The sequence below is a fragment of the Schistocerca piceifrons genome, chromosome 1, assembly GCF_021461385.2.
Source record: "Schistocerca piceifrons isolate TAMUIC-IGC-003096 chromosome 1, iqSchPice1.1, whole genome shotgun sequence".
Taxonomy (NCBI): domain Eukaryota; kingdom Metazoa; phylum Arthropoda; class Insecta; order Orthoptera; family Acrididae; genus Schistocerca; species Schistocerca piceifrons.
Window position 1 is genome coordinate 170,603,597 of NC_060138.1, and position 27,115 is coordinate 170,630,711.

Below are 27,115 nucleotides of genomic sequence, written 5' to 3' on the forward strand. Positions count from 1 at the left end.
CAACACTGTCACTCACTCAGTATGCGTTAGCATGATTATTATGTTGCATACGTGAAACGACATGTCCACAAAATGAAGAAGTGTTGAAACGAAGAAGTTACAAAGTTATGGAAAGCAGTGAAGCAGAAGTTCCCGAAAAAGGAAGATTTGATGCTGTACGTTCAGCATGAGCTTGAACAGCTCCTAAGAGAAGCAGCAGAGCAAAAGGCCCATGCTACTCTGAAATTCTTCAATAAGGTATGCTAAACACCTCTCTTTCTAGTGAGCTTCTGTGCGCAAGTGACAATGTTTTAAAGTGACTAAATCAGTGCAAGGTTGAAGGAGCAGATGATTTTATTGAAAATTACATGGACATGTTGGTTCCAGTAGTCATTCTCGAGACCACATGTATCGCCGTGGACTGAAGTAGAATGAATATTGTTTGATGAATTTTTGTAGTTCCTTTTACATAAGCATTTTATTGTTCTATTTCCTCACTGTGATTCTAGTCTACGTTGTGTCTTAAATACTAGCCTTAACTAGTCTGAGATAAAAATAATTATGCAAATTATGTTCTTTAAATAAATCCAACGCAATTAAGCACAGATTAACATATTTACACTAAAAATATGTATTCTGAAAAATCTCACATGAGGTTGTAGGGGTGTGGGGAGGAGGATGGGAGGGACCGATCCAAATCTCACATCTCACAAGGTGGGCATGTGGAATCGAAAAAAATGCCAAAATTGCCACGTAATTACGGATGCCCCCTTACCCCAATATCTCCAAATGTTAATACACATCACAAAACAGCATAAAATATTTACAAACAATAATTTATTGCATCACTTGGCAGTTTGACAAACAATGCAGTTTTAATATTTAATGCTCTTTACTAAAAAAACGTCATAGTTCATCCAATAATCACATCCACTTTGGTTTAGCAATGTGACCTTTGTATTTCTTCTTATATCTGAGCCCAGTAACTATAGTTGAACTTAATGGAAATGCGCTTACACCGCCAAACATGGTGTCTGTTTCTGTAACAGAAATTTCATGAATCATTAATATTAACAGCAATCTATACAGCATAAAAATATTACCCAATGACACTCATAACATTCATTTTTTTCTAGGTCACTGTTTCAATTTTATCCAATGATTCTACATCTGTTCTCCACATTACCTCCTCTTGCTTCATTTTTACTGCGTTAGCTGCTGCTTAAAATCCCCCTCCCAAATTGTAACAGTTTTGCAATAATTGGATATGAAATACTTCTATTAGTATTTCTACAGAAAACAATGATAAGTCTTAAACAGTCAGTAAGAAATAAATGACAACAGTAGAGTCACTTTCTCCTGAAATATTCATTACACTCACAAAGCAGAGTGGAATATATATTATACTAGAAAAGTACTCAAAAGAATTTAAGAAAAGGTTTTTGCCATTTTAGAGTGTGTAACTGAATGAAATAGACATCACAGCAGGTTATTTACTTTATTCATTACAGTTGTATGTCTATACCAACACCAACAAGGGATGAGTTGCCCAAGAAGTAAAATCCTCTCTATTTTGAAACGTTCAAAACATCAGAACACTGTTTTCGAAAAATGATAGTACATAGAGAAGCATTTAATATTGTCAAATGATTTATACTCATAATACTTGTATCAAATGGCATAACGAAACAAGTTTATTTATCTATTTAGCTTACAGAGTCATATTTTGCAACTACTGAGTATTAAGACGATATAAGGTAAGATAAAATGACGTGAATAGGACAAGCAGATACAGCCGTATGCAGGGTGATTGTAACTAAAATAATTATGAGAATGAGGTTGAATTTGAACGAAATATCATCAAAGAAGGGGCACATGTTATGGAAAAAAAATTACTTTAATGAAAATTTTAAGTAGTACAATATGGAAAATAAAAGATGTAGGATACATGACTGTTCCTTAATTTGAGCCTGAGACACTCAGCACAACTGTCTCAATGCCAGATTGCATACTACTAGTAAAACTCTTTTTAAAAAAACAGTGATTGTGTGCCAGTCGCTACAGTGACTGTGTGCCAGTAGCTCTGCAGAAGTTCCCAACACTCAAGGGTACAAAAAAAGGCATTGGTTCAATGTCTGCCAAGAGTCTGGAGAAAATAATTACAAAATTCAAAAAGACAAGTACAACATGTGACATAGGGATGAAAACAATTTAGCTGGCATCAGTAGATAATGTGGTCACAGCATTGCAAGAGAGGTCAAGCGGTGGTGTGCAAAGGTGCCGTGCACGGGGAATTCCCCGAACTTTGGACATGCCTGTATGCCTGTAACTATGGTGCATAAAATTCTATGAAACATCCTGCATTGCTATCCATACAAAATTATACATATTCAGGAGTTGCTACCAGTAAGACACACATCTGCTCTAGAATTTCTTGCTTGCAGGGAAGAGGACAATAACAGAACGGCCATGGAACTTTCTCTTGACAGACGAAACCCATTTCCATCTCCAAGGACATGTCATAATACACAGAATTGCAAAAGATGGGCAGCTGAAAATCCACTAGGATATCAGCTGGTGCTTCATTCCACAAAGATAACTGTGTGGTGTGTGATGATACCATTGTTTATTGTGGCACCACATTTTTTTGAGGACGTGGGTCCTTGTTACCTGTATCTTCATTGATAAATGGAATTAAGAGTCTTATGTGCACCAATGTCATTCCAGCTCAACAGTGTGGATGTGTGGGTAGGATTATTTTTATGCAAGATAGTGCACCTCCACACATTGCACAAGACTGTGCAATAACTGCTGTAGAGGCATTTTGGAATTGCTAGAACTATAAGTCACCATTTCTCTGCAGCGTGACCATCCACATAACTTTTTCATTGCTGCTTCTTATTCGGTTTTTGCCCTCAGAACAATTAAAAACTGATGTCATTGTTGTTTTTTATGCAGTTTTTGGCCTCAGGACAGTTGAAAACTTATTTTTCCCATCCGATTTGATATGACCTTGTAGTGGTGGTTGGGCTTACTTAAATAACATTGCCACAACTGTCGAATGTCAAACTTGTCTCGTCATGCACACTGCACAGGATTGTTAGTTTAATGTGTAACTTGCTCATAACTGTTGTATTACGATTCATCTGTTATTTATAGCTGAACCCATTTACGTTACAATGCTTACAGCACCATCTGGTGAGAAAATTTTCATTAATTTTTTTTGTTTCCATAACATTTTCCCCTTCTCTGAATATATTCAATTCAAAGTTGACTTCATTCTGACCAGCATTTTTTTCTGTTTTTTTTCATTTTTTAACACCATTTTGTAACTGGAACTTTAACTATAGTCACCCTTTGTATGTAAGTATGTATGTCTAGGTAATAATGAAAGCTGGAGAACAGGCAGTAGCTAAAAGAAGTTCAGATATCCATTTTTTATTATACTTGGATATCCAAAAACTCCAACCAATTAACTGCTAAAGGTGCTGCATTTATGAAGTCTTTTCAGATAATGATGAATTTACTTTTTGGGCAGTCATGCAAAATGTGCTCTAGTGTTTGTTCTGATGTTCTGCAGTTGCACTGGTCACTATCTGTTTTAAGTCCCAACTTGTTTGATATTGTTGGAGATGGTGCAGTAGTTCTGACAGAATTGAGAAAGCTCCAGATTTTTCTTGTTTAGTTCACTCCTGGGAGGTTGGATGGTCGGATCTGTTTTATCTTACTTCTTATGAGCACGGACAGATGTCCACAGGGGAGAGGGACATCAACTTAACCGACCACAAAGGATGTCTGCTTTACCCTGTGATATAATGACGTTGCTGCATGTGATATCAGACGTGTGCAAACAGAAAGAGAACAGATCAATATCAATGACAATTTTTTTGTGTCTATATTATTTTTTGGAATACAGGCTGTGGTGACAGACTGATCTGTAACATAGCCTATACTATAGGTTAGGTCGAAAGCTGACAAATATGGTTGTGAGCTGGCCAAATTGGAAAATGTGGGCTCAAGTGTACTTGTAGTGTACTGAAGCTTTTCCAGTCATGCTGGTATTAGCAATTCATTATAATTTTTGTAGCCAATCGGTGGATAATATGTGGTAGCCAATGAGAGTCACTGAATCTAATGACTGTTTTGATGGAAGATACAACCTGATTACTTTTGTTTTCAACATGGCGCACCAGGCTGATGATTACTGACCTGGCTATTATGAATTATAAGGTTGGTTACTGGCTTTTGTATTGACAGTGGAATAAATGGAAATGGCACTGGATAGCATGAAATGCGCCAGGGATGACGAAGTAAGTGTCGAAATATTGAAGCTGGGGGGGAGTGGTAAACAGTCTGTATTGGCTGTATCGGTATGATGAGGGTGGTGTGGATTGAGAGAAAGACTTCAGAAGATTGGAGGATGGCACTAATATCCCTATATTCAAGAAAGGGAGTAGGAAGGATTGTGGAAACTACAGGGGAGTCACACTGATACCACACTGTGCCAATGTACACGAAAACATATTGGAAAGCAGAATCTGAAAAAGTATCAACAACAAGTTAAAAGAAGAACAAATGGCTTCAGACCTGGGAGGTCAACTGTTGACTTCATGTTTGCGGTGAGATTGCTCTAGCAGCACCATTATGAATTTTGGGAATACCTCGTGATAGCCTTTCTCGTTATGGAAAAGGCATTTGACAGTGTATGTAGAAGAAAGGCCTGGGAAGCACTACAAAAGAAGAGAGTGGAAAAAGAAACAAGAAGAAGACTGGAGAAGATGCACAGTGTAAGCCTGAGTTGTGTGAAAGTGGGAAATGAAAGAACCAGCAAACACAGCATGTGAAACAGGGAAGTGCATTGTCACCTCTCCCTTTCATTGTGGCCTTGCCGAGATAAAGACTAACACAGATGGAAAAGGCTAGATGAAAGCAATGGTGTTCATGGATGACTTGATGATTTGGAGGAACAGGGAGGAAAAGATTCAAGAACAGCTAGATGCTTGGAAGAAACTGTGAGAGAATATGGAATGAAATTTAATGTAAATAAATGTGAGATCCTCATTACAACCAAAGAAAGATACACCAACTAGCAGAAACTGTTCAAAATGATAATGATGAATGTGAATTTCCACATTTTAAGAAACTACGCAATACATATATTTATACACTACACTGAAAGCAAGAATGTGCATGGCACAATGTTGCTTATCTTTATAACTCAATGAAGTGTCAGCACACTGCTGCACCAGTGACACTTAAGTCTACTATTTTTGTAGTTTGGAAGTTATATAAGAAATATATCCTGCACCAAAATAAATATGGTATGTGATGCACTGTTTCCAAATTGTGGTTTTGAGAAGATGTCCTCATAGCATTGCATTGGGACAAACCAGCTCCTACTTCAATACTGTCTGACAATGAAGACATATATAAAAGGAACAAATCCGTGGTATCTGAATCTATTTTTGTATAAAATGCATGGTTGACCATCTGCTTTTATTATAAACCCAATGATAACTGGCTTCAGTCATGGACCATCTTCATGGATAAGGGTTAAAATGATTTACCCCAAAGTGTTAGTTTTAACCATTTTAAGGTTATTTTTATCATTCATTTTACCTACCAATCTTCTTCCTGGTCTTCTTTACTAGGATATTTTAAATTGAAATTTAGTTTACTGATGTGCGTATACTATTGAAGTTGACATTTTACAAGTTCACATTCTTATTTTTTAGTTACTGCCATATTCTCAGTGTTGTTTGTTTTAATTTTTGGTAAGCCACAAAAAATGTCAATTGTTTCAATACGAAGGTTGTGCAGCTCATGTTATGAGTGTCACAAGGAATAACAGACAATAGATTCAACCAATAATTTCCTCTATGACAAGTAGTGGAGTGTACAGAAGTATTAATCCAGACTTGTGTGAGGCTTTAGTATACGCTGACATCCCAAAGAATGTGCTAAAGAATCCTACTTTTAAAGGCTTCATGGTTAGTATCACTGGCCACAGTACACCAGATGAATGAAAATTGTGCAATTATTATTTCAACCAAGTGTGTGAAAAGGCTATTACCAGTATTAAAACAGGCATTGGTGACCACTATATTAGGTTTTCAGTCAACAAAACCACTGACAGATGTGGCAGATTTATAGCTAGTGTCATGGCGGGGAAATAAGATTCCACGGCACGAGTAAAGCCCTTCTACTCTGATGTAAAGAACTGGAGAATATGAATCACAGTATTGTAGTGTGCATTGTCAGGGATGCCGTAGACATCCTACGGCCAGGAGATAACAGGAATGACAATTTTTTGCTGTTGGTGACAGACTGAGCTGCTTATAATAAAGTGGGAACAACAATGAAAAAATACTGTCATAGAAAGAATTCTACCCCATTGCTCCTGCATTGCCCACAACAAGCACCACCTAGCACAGGAAATGAGATACAATTTTCCTGATGTTAATAGTACCATTCCCTCTGTTAACAAAGTATTTCTCAAAGCTACTAACTGCATTCACTTATTTAAGCTAATAGCTCCACACAGTCTACCACCCATCTGAATCCCTACTTACACACTGGCACACCTGGGTCTTGGTAGTGTTACACAATGACGAACACTACCAGTCAAAGACTTACTACAGTAGTGAATCAGCTTTTACTGAAAAAGCCAAGAGAGCCCTTAAGAATAGCAAAAATGTTGCATCCTTGTCATTTTTAAAAGCTCACATTCAACATCTGTCTGTTGAAATTCAATACCTGGATTCCGCATCTCTGCCACTGAAAGATGCTATAATGTGATCTCTAAGGTGCAAAAGTATCTGGAGGAAATATCTCATTCAATAGGTACAGCATGTTCCACTAAACTAAGGACTATTATTCTGAGGAATCCTGGACATGCAGAAAGTGTCCGGCATTATGGGGGGGGGGGGGGGGGGGGGACACGAGGTGGAGAGTTTAAAGGTGGAGTGTGTTGGGGACCATGAGCCATTATGATGATTGAATATGCACCAGACATCTAGTGCTGTGGAGAGATCTTTTTCAGTCTATAAAAATGTACTGAGAGACAATGTTTCACTTTACAAAACTTAGAAATGAGGCTAATTGTGTATAACAATATCAGAATGAAAGATAAAATTTCTTATTAGTTACTGTGGTCTCAAGTGTGTGTTTTTCTGAAAGTGACACACAAAATAAGTATTCAGTAAAAATCATCTTTAAATATTATAAAACAGAGAAAATAATTATAGGAAGGGTAAAAATCTCAAATTTTTATGCTTTTTCGAGTACTGATATAAGGAATATCTAATTGTTTTATTTTTCACAAAGAACGAGAATAACCGTATCAAAGTTGTAATAAAATTTTCTACATTTATTCCAAAAAGGCTAAAATAGTTTACCTGAATTTAAAAAAAAAGGCAATTTCAAGAAAACAAAGAGCTGAAATCCATTTAATAAAAACCTACAAATCTTGGCCCTTGTCATAACATAGGTACTGATCTGCAGGTTGGTTTTAGAGTTTACAAAGCACTGTTGATAACTTTTAATCCAAAAAGGGACCTAACTCAACCGCAAATTATATACAGAATCTAACCTGGATTCTAGTGGGCCCTAGAGATTTGTTAAATTTTAATAATGTTAGCTGTTTTTCAACATTACCGACTCTAATATCAATATTACTCATATTTGCAGTAGTTTGAGATTTGAATTTGGACAATATTTCTGAATATTAATGATCACTATATGAATGAATTACATGAGACTGTTCTACTAAGTCACTGATCTATGCAGAGTTTTGACAATAGCACAAAATATTTTATTTGCGCTTTCTGGAAAGACTGACAGCTGATTCTCAATTTAAATAAATATAATACAAACATCTATAAAAAAGATACACTGTAACTCAACAAACAGACGATTCAATGAGCAGCACACAGGTAAGTAAAATGAAAGATTTGTAGGCGATGCTCAGGCAAATACCTGGTTCAAATTAATTTGAACACTTCTCAAAAATATCACCTATAAAGACTTATTATTGTTCTCCATCTTGAATTCACTCCAAATAGAATTCGTAGGTTCGTAGCAGTTCTAAAATCTTTATGCAAGTCATATGCAGACAATCAACAAATATTTATAAATTTTGTCCTGAAAATTAGAGTTTGGAATTTTCCAAGTAGGTTTCTGCAATGCGACAGCTGTTTTTCCTCAAAACTGGCCATATGAGAATTTTCAGTGCTTTGCAAAGTTCCATGAAACTTCAACCTCATATGAATTCCACTCACTTGAGCAGTATTCCATTATAGGCAACAAGTGTCTCATAAGCAATTTCTTTTTCAGATAAATTCCATTTGCAATTAACCTGTCAATAAACCCAAGCATCCCATTTGCTTTACTCTCAACTTGGCCAATCTTTCCATTATATCTCATATTACCATACATTTTTACAAACCACTATTAACTCTAGTTATGAATCATAAAGAATGTCAGCAACTACTGCAAATATTTTTGTCTTGCTAAGAGCATTAAGTTCTAACAAGAGAAGAAAAATACATAATTATCTTCCACAAGTGCATCACACAATGACCAGAATAGCATATTTTGTGCAGGTGGTATCTCATACCTCATAAATATTTGAAGTGAGAGATATTCCAATACTGTCAAGAGCTACTGACAAAAAAGTATTTATTTACTACTGGTTTTGATCATCTGATTATCTTCATGTAGGTTCCTATAAATAATTTTATGGTACTGAAGAGGATCAGATAATTGAAAGTGGTGGTAAACACAGAATCATACCTATCTCTACAAACAATTGTCATTCTGGAGAATCTTTGAATTGGCAAGAAACCAAATTACACTACAATATTACACAATTTTACATACAGGTTGTGGAGTATAAAGGCACAATGTGAATATGCACTATTGCTTAAAGTGCTAAACAATTCTGAACACACATCCTAACGAAACTGTGACACAGAAGATCATTTGCACTAACCAAGTTCTTGTAAATGAGATTAATGATAAACTATTCAGACAGAGAGAGAGAGAGAGAGAGAGAGAGAGAGAGAGAGTGTGTGTGTGTGTGTGTGTGTGTGTGTGTGTGTGTGTGTGTGTGGGGGGGGGGGGGGGGGGGGGGGAGTGCAAGTCAAATTCCAAGCAGTACAAGTGTATAACCCTTGTTCAGTGAGCACCCAGGAACCAATCTGTGATAATCACTTGCCAAGATAGTAAATCTAAACACACTGCCTGACAAAAAAAAGTGAAGCACCCGGAAGACATGGCCATGGTCAGACATCAATGTAAAACAAACACACACACACACACACACACACACACACACACACACATCAGCAGGTAGTTAAATGAATTTAAACAATTAGATTGACAGTTGTATGTGGTACGTAGAATGGACACCAGAGTGCATGAGTGTTGTTCATGTTTAGTGCTGTTATCTGGCCTGATACGATTTATAAGAGGCCGCGTACTAGTATTTCACACAGTTTGAATGGCCCCATTGTGGAAATCTACATTTGGCCGGATGGGTGTGCAATATCCATATCTGTGGGGAATTAGGACATGACAGTGAGCTGATGTTAGAATGCATGGGAACATGAAAAAAAGCACACTTGACAACTAGGTTCCCATCGACTGCATCTAACCCACCTCAAGAGAGGATCGCAATATTGTGCAAAAAGCAAGTGTTAATGCCTTCACTTGTGCACCTGTCATCCCAAGGAGGGAGGGAGATTAGATTTTAAAATCCCACTATTAAAGACAAAGCACACACTCAGAATGTTTCATGGATGGGGAAGGAAACTGGACGTTTTCAATGGAACTATCTAAGCATTTGCATAAAGCAATTTAGGGAAATAATGGAAAGCCTCAATCTGGTTTGCCAGACACAGATTTGAAGCATTGTCCTCCCGAACCAAGTGCTAACCACTGAGTCACCTCGCTCAGTGTATGAGAACAAGTAACTGATGCCCTGCCACATTCTATGTCATGGCCCACCATTAGCTGCAGAGTATCAGCAGCTGGACTAGGGAATTACCACCCACGCATAAGATGCAGTAAACATAACAGCTCAAAACAAAGGGCTGTGTTTGGAGTCGTGTAGAGACCAGGAAGCAAAAGCTGCTGATGAACTGTACCATCTTATGTTCAGTGATAAATTGTATTTCTGCACTACCCCGGTTGAATGTCACAGGCAAGTATGGAGGTGACCTGATGGGTCTCATTCTCATAATGTTTTGGAGAGGCACAGTAGGGTTACTACCAGCATCATAAGTGTGAAGAGCCACTGGTAGACTTCAGATAGTGGCTGGTAGGGAGTGAAGGAAATCTTGACAGCACATCAGTAGGTCAATGACATCCTGTGATCTCCTGAATTGCATCTCACATGACTGTAGTGTGTCGTCGTTTCTCAACACAACAACGCTCGTCCACGAATACCACAGGTTTCTGTGAAGTATCTGCATGATATCTTCAACTTTTGTAGTCCTGTCTTCCTCAGTTGCGTGTAATATTATGGTATATTGATAATTTTCACTTATGGACCATCTGACAGCAACTGAAAAAAACACAATTTTAGTGTGGCATTAAAATTTTGTTTTATTCAGTTGCTGTCAGTCGGTCCATAAGTAAAAATTATCAATATACCATAATATCTGCATAATGTTGAGGTAATCTTATGGCCAGCAAGATCCTCAGCTCCATCTCCAGTACAACTTCATCCCAGTGCCATTATCCTAAATATCAAGGCTCATTTAAGCAGTTGTAGCCCAACTTGCCTTCAGAAGAGTATGCAACATCGTTATGATAACCTTCCCAACTAAATCGGTGCATATACCCAGGCCAGAGAAATGCTCATACTGCAAAGTTCTGTGTAAATTTGACTCATCTTTGATAGTAACTGAAATTTCATTACATACTCTCTCAAGCGATGAAATTCCACTCTGTTTCCTCCCCTCTCCTCACGGCTACACTTTTTTGCGCGTAGTGTATATTGAAATATCATATAAATGAGAAAGAATAACTAAGAAAACTAAATTGCAGACACAAAACTTTTTGATTGGTGATGAGAACACAATATTTGAAAACTATCATGCTGGGAATAGGAAATCCAGGACCTGACAGCACATAGTAATAAATTTGTCGATGCTTCATATGCCCCACTCTTGCTGACATTATCTCACCACAATTTTCCCACACAAGCAGTCTATGCACCACTTTCCCCACAGATGGTAGGCTACTTCTAATATTTAACTCATATGCAGTTATGGAGTGCTTATAGCAAAGAAACTGCTTGGGGATATTTGTATTTACAAAACTGAACAATGCTGTACATCTATTCACTTCAGAACATTTTCTGTGTTCCATACAAACCTCTTTGTTAAGTAATTCTCTCATTATAATAGAAGTATTTCAGTAAAGAATATTTTCCAAAAATTGAAATTCAGTTCTTAGTCCATACATAACCTGCATTCAGTAACAAAGTCAGAAGAGTTGTATAAATGTTGATCACCTGGGTGAAATCTGTGATATTCATACTGAATATGAAGATTCTCTGGCAGCTCCACCTTTTTCAACGTATCAAATGGAATAGTCACATCTACAGGTGTTTCATAGAAATTTATTACATCATCTGCAAACAACATACAAAATCTCATTTACTAACAGTGTATAATAGGCTTATAAAAGCTCTAAAACTAATATTACTGGAAAACATGACTTTCATTTCTCAATGTTTTAGAAAGACCCCCTTTCAATCGCAAAAATGCGCAATCTTAGTTTTGCAACTTGATGTTAAGGAACATAAAACTTTGCAAAAGCAGGCCTCACAAAATTCTATTACAGTTTTTTTTACATAATTAGTTACTTACCAAGTGACTCTATTGTATGCAAGAGTGAATTTGGCACTCCGTGTTGGAATTCTTGGTAGCATTTTGCCAACAAGCTGAACTTAAATTCTGAATCTGCTATTGGATTGCTGTGTTTCAAGATTTGTTTCTTATCTTGCCATACTGACTTACAGATATCGTCAATTTTTTTTTTAATGTCACCTTCTGGGATGTACTGTTTCTGTGGCCGCACGAACCTAAAGATAAAGTCATTCGATAGACATCATCAAACTGCTCTATCTGTAACGAGATGGTAAATATTCATCGTGTGTCAATGAGTACCCTCGTGAAGCAAGAGATTCCCCTGTCGATTCAATTGTTCTAGCTCTAGGTCCCTCTTTCTTCTTATTTTTGGAGGCCAGAAGCTTTTTGCTAGCTGTAAACTAAAAGCAAAACAGTTTGTTTACATACAAAATTCTTTCAACATGTCTCGGACATCGATTACAAAGGGGCTACCACACAGTTTTCACTCGGTAAATGTATTACATATCTCTCAATAACCATACGTAAATATTACTACCTACTATACACATCACATTTCCAAAGCTATATTTAATTTCGTCCCCTTTCATCAGCCCATGCCTCGCGAGCGCTGCCATGATACAGTTACATGTATACCATGTGACCATAACAAGCCAATAGAAATCACAGAGTCTCTGCGCTTGTTGTTTCCCATCCGCCATTTTACAGTCGCCATTGGAACGTAAAAACCCTTCAGACGGTACGTGTATATTATCAGATTTTATGTGGTTCTGAGTAGGCTATCCGTGTGGTTGGTGATTTAAACGAAATATAAAACGATGGAGAAATCATGACGCATTTGAATCATCAAACAAACGGCGCAAGTTTGGAGGACTGCCACACGAATTTCTTTGCACTGGTAAGTTGATTTCATAAGTGTTCCTGTTTCATTAAGAAATTGAAGTCAAATTATTACTGTGTAGTTTGAGTTATTGTTTCACATGGGAACGTTATTTTAGTAATATGCATAATTTTCCTATCAAAATTTCAAACATTTTAAAAACGTAGTAGGAAATGAGGACAGTGAAGTTTCATCTGTCTATAGTGTCACGCTTCGTGTAGCCCGGTACTTGAGTACGCAATTCGCACCTTTTTGGTACATTGTCCCAATTTGTCATTTACATGTGCGACTCATTTGTTACTGATAACAAAGTATGAGCCTCCGATACGAGCGAGACACTTACTGCTTATATTATGACCTTCGTATCACGAAATAGGTAAATTTAATTTTATCTGCAAAGTACAGAAATATGTTTATTAGTATCAGTAAAGATATTCAGCAAATGTCACTCACTGAGAACATAATTTGGGAAACTCCTCTATGTTAACTGGGGAATTAAGACCAGCTTTCAATATAAAGTATGACAGGTATACTGTTTGCTATCACTTATGACAGAACAGTATGTCACGGTTTTATACTTTTCGGACTGGTGCTGTGGATAGTTAAATTGTAGGAAGTTAAATCATCGTTTCTTCCTTAATTATGTTAAAAGTAGAAACTCAAAGCGGAGACAAATAAAATTAAAGTTTAATTACAAGATTATGTAAATTATACGACTCAATTATATTTGATAGCTGTCTAGTTCGAATACGTAGGAACATATATAGCGTATTAAAAAAAATCTTACACAAGCGGCAAATTTTATGGAGTATAGTTAACGTCCCATTTTCGAGTACCTGATAAGTAAAAAAGAAAAATACAATTTTTGTTTCATACAGAAGAGCACATATTTATACCTAAGTTGTACAAAAATAAAACAAAAACGGAATACAATATTCATTTTAGTTTTGAAAAGGTGTACTTTTATTTCCTTGATGAGTTTAAAGTTCTCTTTGAGCAAAGAAACCGTATTTATATAAAAAAGTGTGTGAGTATTTTGATTCCCTCTCTTATTACGCTTTTTAATAGCGCCAGATTTGTCAGTTGCGCCGCAGTGAGTAAAGTGATATTTAATGCATTACGAAGCCGCGAATGGAGGTGGTACCAACCATTAGTTTTCTGCTTGTTTGGTAGTACTGCAAGGAAGTGCTGCCTCCCGTCGGCCCTTACGAGAAACAGCACAAGCGGTGGACAGCGACGCAATGTTGCAAGATGACCTCGTCCCATGCGTCGCATATGTAAGGCTTCTAAATAAACTGGCAACCACTTCGCCTCGTGCACACAGTGGGACGCACGTTATTTGTAGGAAACGTCAGAGGTGTTCATGAATGACACGTCACTCAAGTCTAGTAAAATTAGTACGCTTGGCAACACTGCTTCCGACTGACAGCAGTACCGCAGCAGAATAGTGGCGGGAGAGACAAGATTTGTAAATTGATGTCCACATTGAATTCAAGAACCGATAGAATATGTAACTTTTCAGTGGTTAGAAACTCGTAAAGACGTGCATACGGGATGACAAGGCCTCACTGCTATAGAGCTAACGCACATTGTTTTAGGAACAACTATGGTATCTAATTCTCAAACGGGGATCTTTCTAACAGAAATTCCAGTTGTAAAAATTGGACGTAAAAATTATACGCAGTTAGAGCAATCTCACTTAGTAGTATTTTGTAGGTTGCTGGATCCAAGTGCATAGGCAAACGTACCACACAAAGACGTTTGCGGTAGAAATAAATCAAATTTTACCTGCTTATGAAGCATGATCGACTCAAAATAGCCGCAATCCTTTTTTATACTTACGGTACATTTCTAGTTAGAAATTTCTAAAAACATCAATTAACGAGTCTTGGAAGTGCGTCAATAAATACGAGTGCCCACCTAGTGGATAGTGAGTTGGTTACATTTGATGTTTGTAATGGAGACATTTTCACGGATCAAAGGATAGATAAGCTTGCACAGTTTTTGTTAACACTGACCTTAAACGAAAAATACTTGCATCTACCTTAACACTAAAAAAATTTCAACGCTTTTATATGACGAGTTTGAAGACTATGAACAAGCTCAATTATTTCAGATTATGATATCGTTTTTTTAATTTGCATAAGTATATACTACCCAGCAAGTGTTTGTTTCGGAAGCGGGAGTTGTTTAGGACGTTTTCCTAGACAGCTTGTCTCAGTTCGGGGTGTGACTCGAGCCTCTTGCCATCAAGAAATGCTAGCTCCATAAAATGTGTGCTATACTTTCGAGTGAGCATATGAAGGATGGGAGCGAGAGTCTTGAAAAGTTTATCGCTATTTGGCTAACCCAGACTAGCATTGTCAGTTGAAATCAGCCCCGGGAACTCGATTGTGTGCCTACTGAGGGATTCTGTATCAGATTTCAAAACAATTCGTATGCGTATCGCCTAATAAAAATTTTAACTAGCTAAACTCGGTTTGAAACGATGCGTTAAAATTCGAACAAAAGAAAATGGTCTTTAACGAATGAGTATAGCATCACCTTTTTTATAGGAGTTAATCTAGCAGTGTTCACAGGGACTCCGCGCATTACATACTTACCTTTAAGGGAGTTTACAAATCGTGGTATATTAATTTTGCTGTAAATCGGACACAAATCACTTGTGGTTTGTCTGTTAACTTTCTAACAGGTCACTCACATTTACTGCACGCGGGACAGGAACGCGGTTCTCCAGGACTTTCCAAGACTGCACGCCTTATTGCCATAAGAGTTCTTGAGTACAGCTGAAACGGTTACCGCATCTTCTCCTCCATAGTTGAAAGTGGCTACTGATTGCGCGCCTTTTTTTATGTAAGTCGAAGTCTTTACTCATAAACGGGACACATTTCTTCGGAGATATAACCTTTACTGCTTTCATGGTTGGTAAGATTTCAAGTTCATAACACCATAATGTCGTGCTGTGCTAAAGATCGTAGCAGTAATTAAAATAAGTTCGAAGTTTCGTTGCTTAAACAGCAGACCCAAGATGTATCCGATGAGTTTAGACTTCATTGTCATTAGAGATGCTGTTATCCCAATTTGCCCCAGGAACCCGGCTAGGCGTTAGGATAAGTTTCTTACCTCTTGAATTAAGAGGACGTATCTCCACATTACCAAAAACGCAAATATGCAATTTGCTATGTTAACTCGACGACTTGACTTTGAGAATTGGGCTCTATCTGTATACTATTCTTATATTCCAGCATTTTTTTTATCCGAAATCTAAGTGACTATGAGTGTGATTCAACAAAGAAAGTGTTCATTTGTCCTCTGGAACGTTTATCAGCAGTGTGTCTATGTGGTATCCATCACAACACATTTAAACTGCTAGGGTCAGGCAGACATTTGTGTCTTGACTCACTCCCTTTTTCTTTTGTAACGATTATTCTAATCACTGTCAGTCATATTTTTTATTTCTTGGAAGTACGTACTATGAGCAAGGTGTTTTTGCAAAACAAATTTCTTAATACATAAACCTTCAGTATTTTTGAGTTTAGAAGCGCGCCCAGAGGCAACGCCTGCCAAAGAAAGGTTATAAGAGATCCCCCTCGTAAAACTATGTTAAATTTGTCTTAGTTATGACAAAAGACAGGATTGTTTGTGATACAAACATCTCGTTAACGCAGGTGCTGATATGTGAATACAGGGAGTGGGACGATTAGTGATGGCTATGTCTGCGGACAAGGCGGCCTTATCACAGTGAACACTGTGTACAGTTCGCAGATACGGAGTGCTGGCGGAGAGCTAGCCAGGAGGGGGGGGGGGGGGGGGGGGGACGGCATAGGGACACTTTGCTTTAATTGTTGTACATGTATATTCTCCGCTAGCCACCAAGTGGTGTGTGGCGGAGGGCGCAATTGGCGCCCGCCAAAGTCATATTCCCCCCTCCCCCCTTCTGTTCCACTCACGGATCGCGCGAGGGAAAAACGACTGTCTGAACGCCTCCGTACGAGCTGTTTTTTTTTTCCTTATCTTTGAATGTGATCATTGCGCGATTTGAAAGTTGGTGGTAATAACATATGCTCTACATCCTCAGTGAAGATTGGATTTCGGAATGTAGTGAGCAGCCCCTTCTGTTCAGCGCGTCGTCTAACCGAAAGTTTGTCCCACTTCAAACTTTCTATGAGATTTGTAACGCTCTCGCGATGGCTAAATGTACCAGTCACGAATCTTGCCGCTCTTCTTTGGACCTTCTCAATTGTGCACATTTTTCCTTTTTTTTTCACATGGGTCGACTCTGCCGAAAATAAAGTCAAGCATACATAAGTTAGGCTTTTTATTTTCGTGAACGTCTCAAGGATTTCAGTATTTATTTCAGCAATTATCGTGATCCGGAGCACGCAGAGCTTAGGTTTTTCTTTCCGCTTGTTACCGATTGTTTTACAAACATCTTGTTCGATATCGAGTGTTTCATTGTTCTCTCTTATCGCTAACTCCTGAAGTGATATCGTTTATTGCGTAGTTCCTCTTCGTGTTATGACATTTCGTAGAATTTGTACGCCTTGTCATTTTCTCCCCACAAGCGATTTTGTTTGCTTAATGTTTCTCGTGAATTTATGAAGTACGTAGCCGTACAGTCAGTTTGATCAATATGACAAACGTTTGCGGCTTGTTTCTAATTGGTAAGCTACAGATGTTTCAGGCACATTTCCTTAAATCACAGAAATGACCTTGATAACACTTTCTCACTGTCTCCAGTCCGGCTGAACGACTGTATAAACATCTTAGATTTGTTGGCCGGTTGTCGTAGCTAGAGCCGATCTTGGCTGACAGTGCGGTCCATTAATTATTTTGATAACGATAACGCGAACAGTGGCATGACGGAGAAGGAAAAAAATTTTAGTCTCTCAGAAATTACCAAGAACCCTGTAACGTCTCTTTAAACAGTGATTATGAAACGACAGTGTAACGCTGTATCAAAATCTGCAACACACAATAATCTTTATCAGAAAAACGCTCCGCTACTGTACCTTCAGTCCTGTCATACAATTTAAGGGACTGATATAGAACAATGCTAAACAAGTAACAAGCTTTTGCTGGTGCTGCTTCTACGGGGTAAGAGTCATGGGAAAATAATGGTATAATAGTATTGACAACATGCCCAGTTCTTATTTCGTGGGATGGGCTCATATAGTGGGTGCTACATCAGTTGCTCATGATTTTCGTCAGCAGTTAGTCTTTTGTGAAAAAAAAATGAAAATTTTCACTTATTTGTTGTACCCTCGCTAGCACTGTAATTCGGCTGGTGTGTTTTGAACCCGGCAAAAAATACCTTAAATTTGTTCAGCGAAGCATGTAAAGTCCAGTCTTTAGACTGATGTCAACGATTACCAATGGTATCTGTCTGGTTTTATTTTTTTTTTTGTCAGCCGACCTTATCGTAGTTCTGGTTTATGTGCAGTGCTGATATTTTGAACTTGCTATTTGTAGAACTATTGAATGAGAACTGTAGGTACAGTGAGAGTGACAGGCACTTGATAGTAATGTGGAATTTACGAATTGAACTTAGAGCTCATTTGCGGCCATCAGATTTCTGTGTGCAGCATAGAACAACGACAGACAGTTGTTCAGGAATATACCAGATGGCTGTGCCTTCCAAATTTGTTTGAATATATGCCTTACCCTGGCAAGCTCCCGTGGAACAGGGTAGCTGCAAAATTGTGTGTGTTCTTCCTGGTGACACGGAAGTAGCAGCAGTTTGCAAGGTTCAGCAAGCTTTTGGTGACAAAGCCAAAGGGTTACTCAATTCAGTGAGACAGTAGGCAGAAACCTGATCCCACAGCTCCTGGGGCGAATCTTTAGTGAGGAAAGAGCACAAAGGCAATGGACGTGCTGTTCGACCAAGAAGCAAATTCTGGGTAGCACCCGTACTTAAAAAAAAGCAAGTCTCAGTTTGTCAGAGGAATTACTTAGAAAAAATATTACAACTAGTCAGCCAGTCAACATAGTGCTAATACTATTGGCAGAGAATTCCAGAATGCATCCAGTAGAAATAAAATCTTTGGAATATGTTGAAGAAAAAAAAAGCACATACAGTTCGGAACTCAGTGCCCAGCATGTAATAAAGAATTAGAAGTTAAATAAGAATGACGAATACATGTAAGGATGATGACAGCTACTGACTGGGCATATTCGAAAAGTGTAGAGCAAGCATATGATCAAACTAGGCGGACGGCGCGACAAAGAGCCGCTATAAGAACTAGTCACTCCGATCTTCGGGGTTGCTATCTCCGGGTGTATGTAGGGCTTAAAACTTACAGACGTGGCGCTGAATGTAATAATATGCGAAAGGATCGTGCAGATCACGAGTTGCAAGGCTGGGTGAAAAAATATCTGCGCTTATCTGCTTGCACGTGTTAGATTTAGCCACCTGAAATTTCGTGAATGATGATTCGAATTTGAGCTAAATATATCTGAATTTGTAGATTTTATGTGCTTATATAACTCGTCACTTTCAGCATATGGTCTGATTTAGGAATCCTGTCACAGCATTAAACAAGAAAATGTTGTTGAGCAGAACCAGAATACGTTCGTTCATTAAATTTTCTCTTTCTTTCTTTTTTTCTTTTTCTTTTTTTTTTTTAAATTACGAGAAAGTCTCCTTCAGATAACTTGTTGTTGTGGTCTTCAGTCCTGAGACTGGTTTGATGCAGCTCTCCATGCTACTCTATCCTGTGCAAGCTTCTTCATCTCCCAGTACCTACTGCAACCTACATCCTTCTGAATCTGTTTAGTGTATTCATCTCTTGGTCCCCCTCTACGATTTTTACCCTCCACGCTGCCCTCCAATGCTAAATTGGTGATCCCTTGATGCCTCAGAACATGTCCTACCAACCGATCCCTTCTTCTAGTTAAGTTGTACCACAAACTTCTCCCCGATCCTATTCAATACCTCCTCATTAGTTATGTGATCTACCCATCTAATCTTCAGCATTCTTCTGTAGCACCAAATTTCAAAAGCTTCTATTCTCTTCTTGTCCAAACTAGTTATCGTCCATGTTTCACTTCCATACATGGCTACGCTCCATACAAATACTTTCAGGAACGACTTCCTGTCACTTAAATCAATACTCGATGTTAACAAATTTCTCTTCTTCAGAAACGCTTTCCTTGCCATTGCTAGTCTACATTTTATATCCTCTGTACTTCGACCATCATCAGTTATTTTGCTCCCCAAATAGCAAAACTCCTACTTTAAGTGTCTCATTTCCTAATCTAATTCCCTCAACATCACCCGACGTAATTAGACTACATTCCATTACCCTCGTTTTGCTTGTGTTGATGTTCATCTTATACCCTCCTTTCATGACACTGTCCATTCCATTCAACTGATCTTCCAAGTCCTTTGCTGTCTCTGACAGAATTACAATGTCATCGGCGAACCTCAAAGTTTTTATTTCTTCTCCATGGATTTTAATACCTACTCGGAATTTTTCTTTTGTTTTCTTCACTGCTTGCTCAATATACAGATTGAATAACATCGGGGATAGGCTACAACCCTATCTCACTCCCTTCCCAACCACTGCTTCCCTTTCATGCCCCTCGACTGATCGACCACATGAACATAACATGATTTAAAAAAAGGCAAATACTGTAGGATCAGCAGAATTTCTAAATGGAATATATCTGCCAAAAAAGTAACGCCAAATTAAAAACTGCTGAGCTGATTATATATAGTGGTGGAGAGAGGCAAGCAATATAACTCAGTTGCTAAAACAATGAAACAAAGTGAAACGAGCGAGGCGACGCAGTGATTAGCACACTGGACTCGCATTCTGGTGGAGGACGCTTCAAAACCGCGTCCGACCATCCTGGCTTTTGGTGTTTTCCCTAAGTCGCTTCAGGCAAATTCCGGGATGGTTCCTTGAAAGGGAACGGTCGTATTTCCTTCCCCCATCCTTCCCTAATCCGAGCTTGCGCTCCGTCTCTAATGACCTCGTTGTCAATGGGATGTTAAACACTGATCTCTTCCTCTGTAAAGTGTTCATATTCCCATCCAGCCAACATGACGTATATTTTCAGCGGTTCCCGAAACCAGTAAAGGTGAATGTGCGATAGTTCCTGAATCAAAACCATGGTAGATTTCCTTCCCAGCCTTATCGAGTCCGACGTAGGGCTCCGTATCGATGGAGTGATACTGCCGTTCTTTCCTTGTTCCAGGGATAAATATTTCAAATTGGGTGCTGTGCGCTTTTTGACTCATACACTCGAGAGATGATTCTTCGAAAGAAATGTTGTCTAAGTTTCTAAATAAGAAAAAGAATCCTGTAACTTAGGATTATAGAATGCCTGATAAACTTTCAAAGCCGGTGATGTTCTTTGGATACCAAATGTAGTTACACGAAGTGAAATGAGATAGAAGGAATACCCAAAATCCGTAATGGAAGAGGGTTAATACGAGACCTGTTGGGAATATCTTGAAAAGTGCAAGGCATCTGTTATGGGAACCACAATTAAGATTGAGATGCGGCTTACGCCGAGCACTACTCTGGTGCATCGATTTTTTATCAAGTGGGTATGATGCAGACATCGAAGGAATTCAGAGACGCGCTATTAGGATCGTAGTAGATCTATATCAGTGTATCTCAAAGGAAAGTGTCGCAGAGACGCTCAAGGATGTTAGTGGAACAAAGACGCATTTTATCACAGAATTAGTTTAGGAAAGTGGTATTAGAGATGGAGTACACAACAGTTCTCCCGCCTCCATTGTGTATCTCTTTTAATGCTCTTCAGAGCCGTGCAGGAGAAAATCAAAGCATGTGCTAAGGCGTCAACACAATAACTTTCTCTAGTTACATGAGTAAGACAGTGTGTTCAATACTTGTACGAATTATCTTCCAGCATGAAACCTTTTTTGCAGACACACATGGGCATCTGCATATGTTCCAACAGGTATAGTATGCTGCAATGTATTAATTAAACATGTTTGTGGAGTACATTTGTTACTCATATGGCAACATATCAACGGCAATAAAAAAAAGGTCACAAACATAGCATTGAACACCGAGAATGCAGCGTTGTTTAAGAAATAGGTGACTGACACGTATTTTATTGCTGTTGATACATTGGAGTATGTGCAACAAATAGACTGCACAAACATGTTATTAGTGAATACATGGCAACACACTATACAAGGTTCCGGCGTCTATTTGAAAACATAATGGTTTTTACTGTCTATGACCGTTGATAACTTACGTTCTGAAAATATTCCATTAACATCTAAAAGGTGATGAACGTGCCGTCTTTCAAAAATATTCTTGTTAACTGCGACGCGGTGTGTCTAGAAAACTGTGTGTAAGAGGACCTCGGCGACAGCCTAATAAAAGTTATTTCTTACATGAAAACTTTCTAATACTGTAATGGAGTAAGGAGGAGGACAAATGTGAAGGTTATTCTACATTTGTGTAGTGGCTCAGTGCTATTCAGGACGGACAGTGAGGCAAAGCGCATCCGTAGATAGGAAAGCGGCCGCGGTGCGCGACGCAGCGAGGCAAGCGAGGGCAAGGCGCATTCCCGGCCCCGTGGCGCTTCACGCAGCGCAGCATCCCACGGTGGTCGGCGACGCCGACGCTGGCACGGACGCCACGTATTGATTGTTCGGCCCGGCGCGAACCGCCGCCCGCGCGTCTTCCAGCGCGCCGGCGAAAAAGCGCAGCGGCAGCGCCACACAACACGCCAGCAGCGTGCGCAGCCGCCGCATCATACCGTGCGGCGTGAAGTGAGTGCCAGAGGGACTTCCACATTGTACCACTTATTATAGCTTCTTCCCGTCGCGTTCTATTATGGAGCAATGGAAGATTGACTGCTTAAATGCCTCCCTGAGTGCCCTTCAGACCATGCAACACTTGTACCCAGCGGGTACGGTCGTCCAGAACATCCATGGTGCCCTACTCCACCTGCAACGGCAGGGGAAGGAGGTTTCTTTCTGCTGGGTGCCGGGACACGTGGGTATTAGGGGAAACGAACTGGCGGATGTGGCTGCCAAAGATGCATGTTCCCTCCCTCACGTTGTTGAATGTGTCGTCCCCCTCCATGCTGTTACCTCCCTTTTGCGTTTTCGTGTTGTGTGTCAATGGGAAGAGGAGTGGCTGGCAGTCGGTGAAAATAAGCTGCGTTTGGTCAAGGCCACCACGTGGCCATGGCGTACGTCCTACCAGTCATGCAGGCGGGATGAGGTTCTCCTCACTCACCTCCGCATTGGGCGCAGTCGCTTAACGCATGGTTTTTTACTCCGGCGGGAGGACCCCCCAATCTGCAGTGCTTGTGGCGTCCAGATTACTGTCCGCCACATTTTACTTGACTGTCCTTTATTCTCTGACCAGAGGGCGGTGGTTTCCTTGCCACCGGATTTGCCCTCTATTTTGCAAGACGACGCAACGACTGTGGTTAAGGTCTTACGGTTTTGTGTCCTGTCCAATTTGTTGCCTCGGATTTTAGGGAGAGGATTTTAATGTGCTGCTGGGTGACTGGCTCACCCAGGTTTTAGGTAAGAGGTCTGCCAGTCACGATTACCTACTTGTTTCACTTTGATTTCTGTTCTCTTTTCCTTGTGTTTCCTTTCCTTTTTTAGTGCGTTTCTTCTCCTCTTTTACCTCTGTATGTGAGGATTTGGAACTGCGTCAGGTCTGTGTCTTTTAGCTGTTCTCCTTGTTCACTGTCCGTCTTCGTCCCTTCACTGCATGTGTTCCTGTTTCTATGCGTTTGGGCGCTGATGACCACGCTGTTTAGTGCCCGAAACCCCCCCCCCCCCCCCCCCCACACACACACACACACACACACACACACACACACACACCTCTGTCCACACTGTAATTAGTCTGACGTTGTGGTCTTCGTTGTCCTATGTAGGGGAATGTTGCATATTCCTACATCCCTCACTTAATACTGACCCTTGCTTTGTAAATAGGCTAAGGCAGGATGATTGGTCTATATCTTCAGGCGTCTGCCAGTAAAGTTTTTTCAGCATCTCTGTGACGCTCTTCAGTGGGCCTAATAAAACATGTCTTGGACCAAACCCACTTGTGACAATTCGTGATGCCCTCTTTGTTCAGTGGCTCCTGTTAGTCCTGGGTAGTACCGATCCCAATATTCTAAGGTTTGATGTACGAATGTTTCGTAAGCAGCCTCCTTCGTACATTGAATTTTTTACCTGTATCTGCCATGCACCTCCCGGTCATTTGTAGTGTACAGATGTAGAAGATATTAACCAAAGTCTGTTACCTACAATTGAGCTTATGTAATCATTCCACTTCAAATTTATGCAGATTGTTACAACCAGGTATTTTTAGTAGTTGACTGATTCCAGTTGCGATTCATTGATATTGTCATAGGATATTACTTCCTTGCTTTTGTGAAGTGCAAAATTTTAAATTTATATACATTCAGAGCAAATCACCAGTCTTCTCGTCAGTTTTAAATGTCATCAGGACCTGATTGCATATTTGTGCAGCGTTTTTAAGATATCACTATAGATTACAGCAGCATCTGCAGAAAATCCAAAGTTTCTGTTAAAATTTTGTGCCAGACCAGTAATAGACAGCACAAACAACAAGAATCCCATCACAAGTCCCTGGGGCCATCTAAAATTACTTCTGCATGTTTTAATGACTCTCCAGCCAAGATAACATGCTATGTTACCCCTGCCAAGAACACTAATTTCATTAGATACCCAACATGATTGTATCTGGCTACCTTATTCATGGCTTCCCTGGAGTAGTTGAAGAAAAGTGTGATGTTTTCAGAATCCGTTGTTGTTGGCTTGGGGATCATTACATTTGAGTCCAGACTATGTTCTGAGTCTATACAATCGATGGCTGTTTAGTGCGTGTCGGAACTGGGTGAATAATACTAGAACAGTCAGTGAAAAATATGTTAGTGCATAAGGTGGATGGAGAATATTCTAGAGAGGTTCAGAAGGCACCCTGCGTTAGTGTGTACTTCATTAGAAAAATCTTAACACCCCTTTGTAATATTACTGTACATAATAACATTTTATGTTTATGCATACACCATGTGTCTCTTAACGATTTGACAGATTCCCTTTGCACAAATTCTGCCGAGTGTCATCGCAGCCAGTTTTTTACATTTTTACATGTTGCCATACTTGTTTAGTAACGATATCATGCAAAAGTTTGATAAATCTGCTAAGTGTTGTTCTGTAGAAGGTATTTCGTCAGTTGTCTGTCTGTTTGTTGTTGGCAATAGTTGGTCGGCCATTTCTGTCATGTTGAACATTTGGTCTTCCACTCTTAAACAGATGAAATCATTCACGCACACCATCTTCACTCGTCAGATTCCTTCAGTTTAATGCGATGTGAATGTCAATGGCTCTGAGAGTTGTTGCTACTAAAAACAGTTTTATCGAACGGATTTCACATCTTGCCGCCTTTTCAACCGCAACATTTATTTTCGGTATTTGCTGCTGAAGGTAGGTGAATTGAAGCTTTTGGCACACTGACCTGTTGCATGTGCAATTTACCAACTATTCAGTTACTCACTGCTTCCCAGGCTACATAGAAGCTGAAGGAATGTTATGGGTATGTCTCGTAATCATTAATTCTACACAGGAAAATGCAGTTTCATGTTTATCTAAGTACAGAGAAAGAGTGGTGCAGTAGCCCAGTGAGTAGGTGTCAGGAGTTCAGTGTACAAGTTCAAAGGTCTGGGGTTCAATCCCCAGTCGTTCGGCGATTTTTTTGTGTGTGTGTGTGTGTGTGTGTGTGTGTGTGTGTGTGTGTTGTGTGTGTGTGTGTGTGTGTTTTTTACTGACTGCTTCTTTCACCTCCAGAAATTATTTATGTATGTCAGAAATGTTGAGGTGCTGTGCTTTGTAGCTTACATTAAACTGGAAGTCTGTAACTGAGTGCTCGAGTCTCTTCAACAGCCAATGGCATATTGCCGTCCACAGGATCAAACCTAGTAAAAGCACTCTGGTGTTCAGACCAAATTTCAGTTTGTAGACAATTCTATTTACATACAGAGAATGTGTTGCTAGAACGTTCGGGTATGATGGCAGATGATAGACATGTCAAACAGAATAGTGACAGAAGCATTTTCATCATCAGAAAGCATGTTCGATGATTACAATTCTAGATCGATGGACCACTGTTTTCATGGATTGTGCCAGAGAGATGATCTAGGTATGGAGGGGAGCAGTGGAAAGCAGAGATGTAAGGAAGCAGTTAATGGGAAGAGGTTATTTTGTTAGCAACTGTCTTTTCACAAAGCACATGCTTTAAGATAAGCACTTGGACAGAGCTGAGATCTATCGATAGCTGTATCTTAGGAGACGTAATAGCCGGCCGAAGTGGCCGTGCGGTTAAAGGCGCTGCAGTCTGGAACCGCAAGACCGCTACGGTCGCAGGTTCGAATCCTGCCTCGGGCATGGATGTTTGTGATGTCCTTAGGTTAGTTAGGTTTAACTAGTTCTAAGTTCTAGGGGACTAATGACCTCAGCAGTTGAGTCCCATAGTGCTCAGAACCATTTGAACCATTTTTGAGACGTAATACTGGTGCATACACAGGTATTTTGTCTCTTAATGTTAATATTTCAGATATTTTTAAAACTGTATGATAACATAGTCTTTTCAGGTGACGTACTGGTGAAATGTTTGTATGCTGTCTCTTCGGGGTATCATCCTGATTCCAGGGGAAAAGGGGGGGGGTGGAGGAAGTAGGATAACTCGACATTTCTCATTTCTTTGATCCATCAAAGTACCACAGAACTGCGTCTCGGTCTGACAGAGCAGTAACGTGCTGTTTCACTATTATTTCGAAACTAACTTGGCGAATATTACGATTATGGATTTTCTACAAGTAACGGCCTAGTTGTTGAGGCCAAGGTCAAGCGTTATTGAGAAGAGGGTCTGCGCTAAAGGACAACAACCTGTGGTTTGTGAAGTTAACTTCCCTACCGTAACTCCTCCTGGCCACTAAAGTGAGGCAAAGTTCACCTGACCGGGCACTCTCCTGTGAAGTATGGGTTCTTTCTGCGGCGATAGAACTCGCCAATATGCAGTTTATGTGGACGTTGCGTTTTGGAAGACTGCGTCAGTTTGCTAATGACAGGAGATACGAATTTGGCTGAGGACTTGCCCTTGTTTCAGATGAACAAAGTATTGTAATTACATCGTCGCAATAGCTCTGATGAGACATTTTGAATTGCCATACTTGCGACAAATACCTAATGTTTAAAGCAGTGTTTAAAAAGCAATGATCGCGAAGTTACTTGGATCACGGAACACCAGAGGACATCACAGTATTTTCAGGTTCATCTAGAAATGTGAAATCGGCGATATTCGTAGATTGGTCAGTATTTTACGTATAGACTTGGTAC

The 27,115-nt window shown here is 39.5% G+C and overlaps 2 protein-coding genes across 2 annotated transcripts in view; one reads left to right on the plus strand and one right to left on the minus strand.

Moving 5' to 3' along the window:
* Positions 1–799: 799 nt before the first annotated feature.
* Positions 800–12,664, minus strand: LOC124801216 (39S ribosomal protein L50, mitochondrial). The gene is made up of 5 exons (XM_047263057.1): positions 12,401–12,664; positions 12,159–12,259; positions 11,859–12,073; positions 11,501–11,620; positions 800–1,019 (listed from the first exon to the last, which is right to left on the minus strand). Exons 1-5 carry the CDS (start codon positions 12,557–12,559, stop codon positions 904–906), a joined length of 711 nt encoding a protein of 236 aa, XP_047119013.1. The 5' UTR covers positions 12,560–12,664; the 3' UTR covers positions 800–903.
* Positions 12,572–27,115, plus strand: part of LOC124801200 (mediator of RNA polymerase II transcription subunit 13) — a 203,151-nt gene continuing 188,607 nt past the window's right edge. Inside the window, exon 1 of the mRNA XM_047263056.1 lies at positions 12,572–12,756. Coding sequence (XP_047119012.1) covers positions 12,688–12,756 — 69 coding nt within the window. The 5' untranslated portion in view covers positions 12,572–12,687. The remainder of the gene's footprint in view (positions 12,757–27,115) is intronic.

What these genes read in the sequence shown, in the direction of transcription:
- LOC124801216 (XM_047263057.1), bottom strand. Translation starts at nt 12,559, where the DNA reads ATGGCGGATGGGAAACAACAAGCGCAGAGACTCTGTGATTTCTATTGG. An exon ending in GAATCTCTTGCTTCACGAGG is followed by an intron (nt 12,074 to 12,158) that starts GTACTCATTGAC and finishes CTTTATCTTTAG; the next exon opens with GTTCGTGCGGCCACAGAAAC. An exon ending in GCATACAATAGAGTCACTTG is followed by an intron (nt 11,621 to 11,858) that starts GTAAGTAACTAA and finishes TGTTGTTTGCAG; the next exon opens with ATGATGTAATAAATTTCTAT.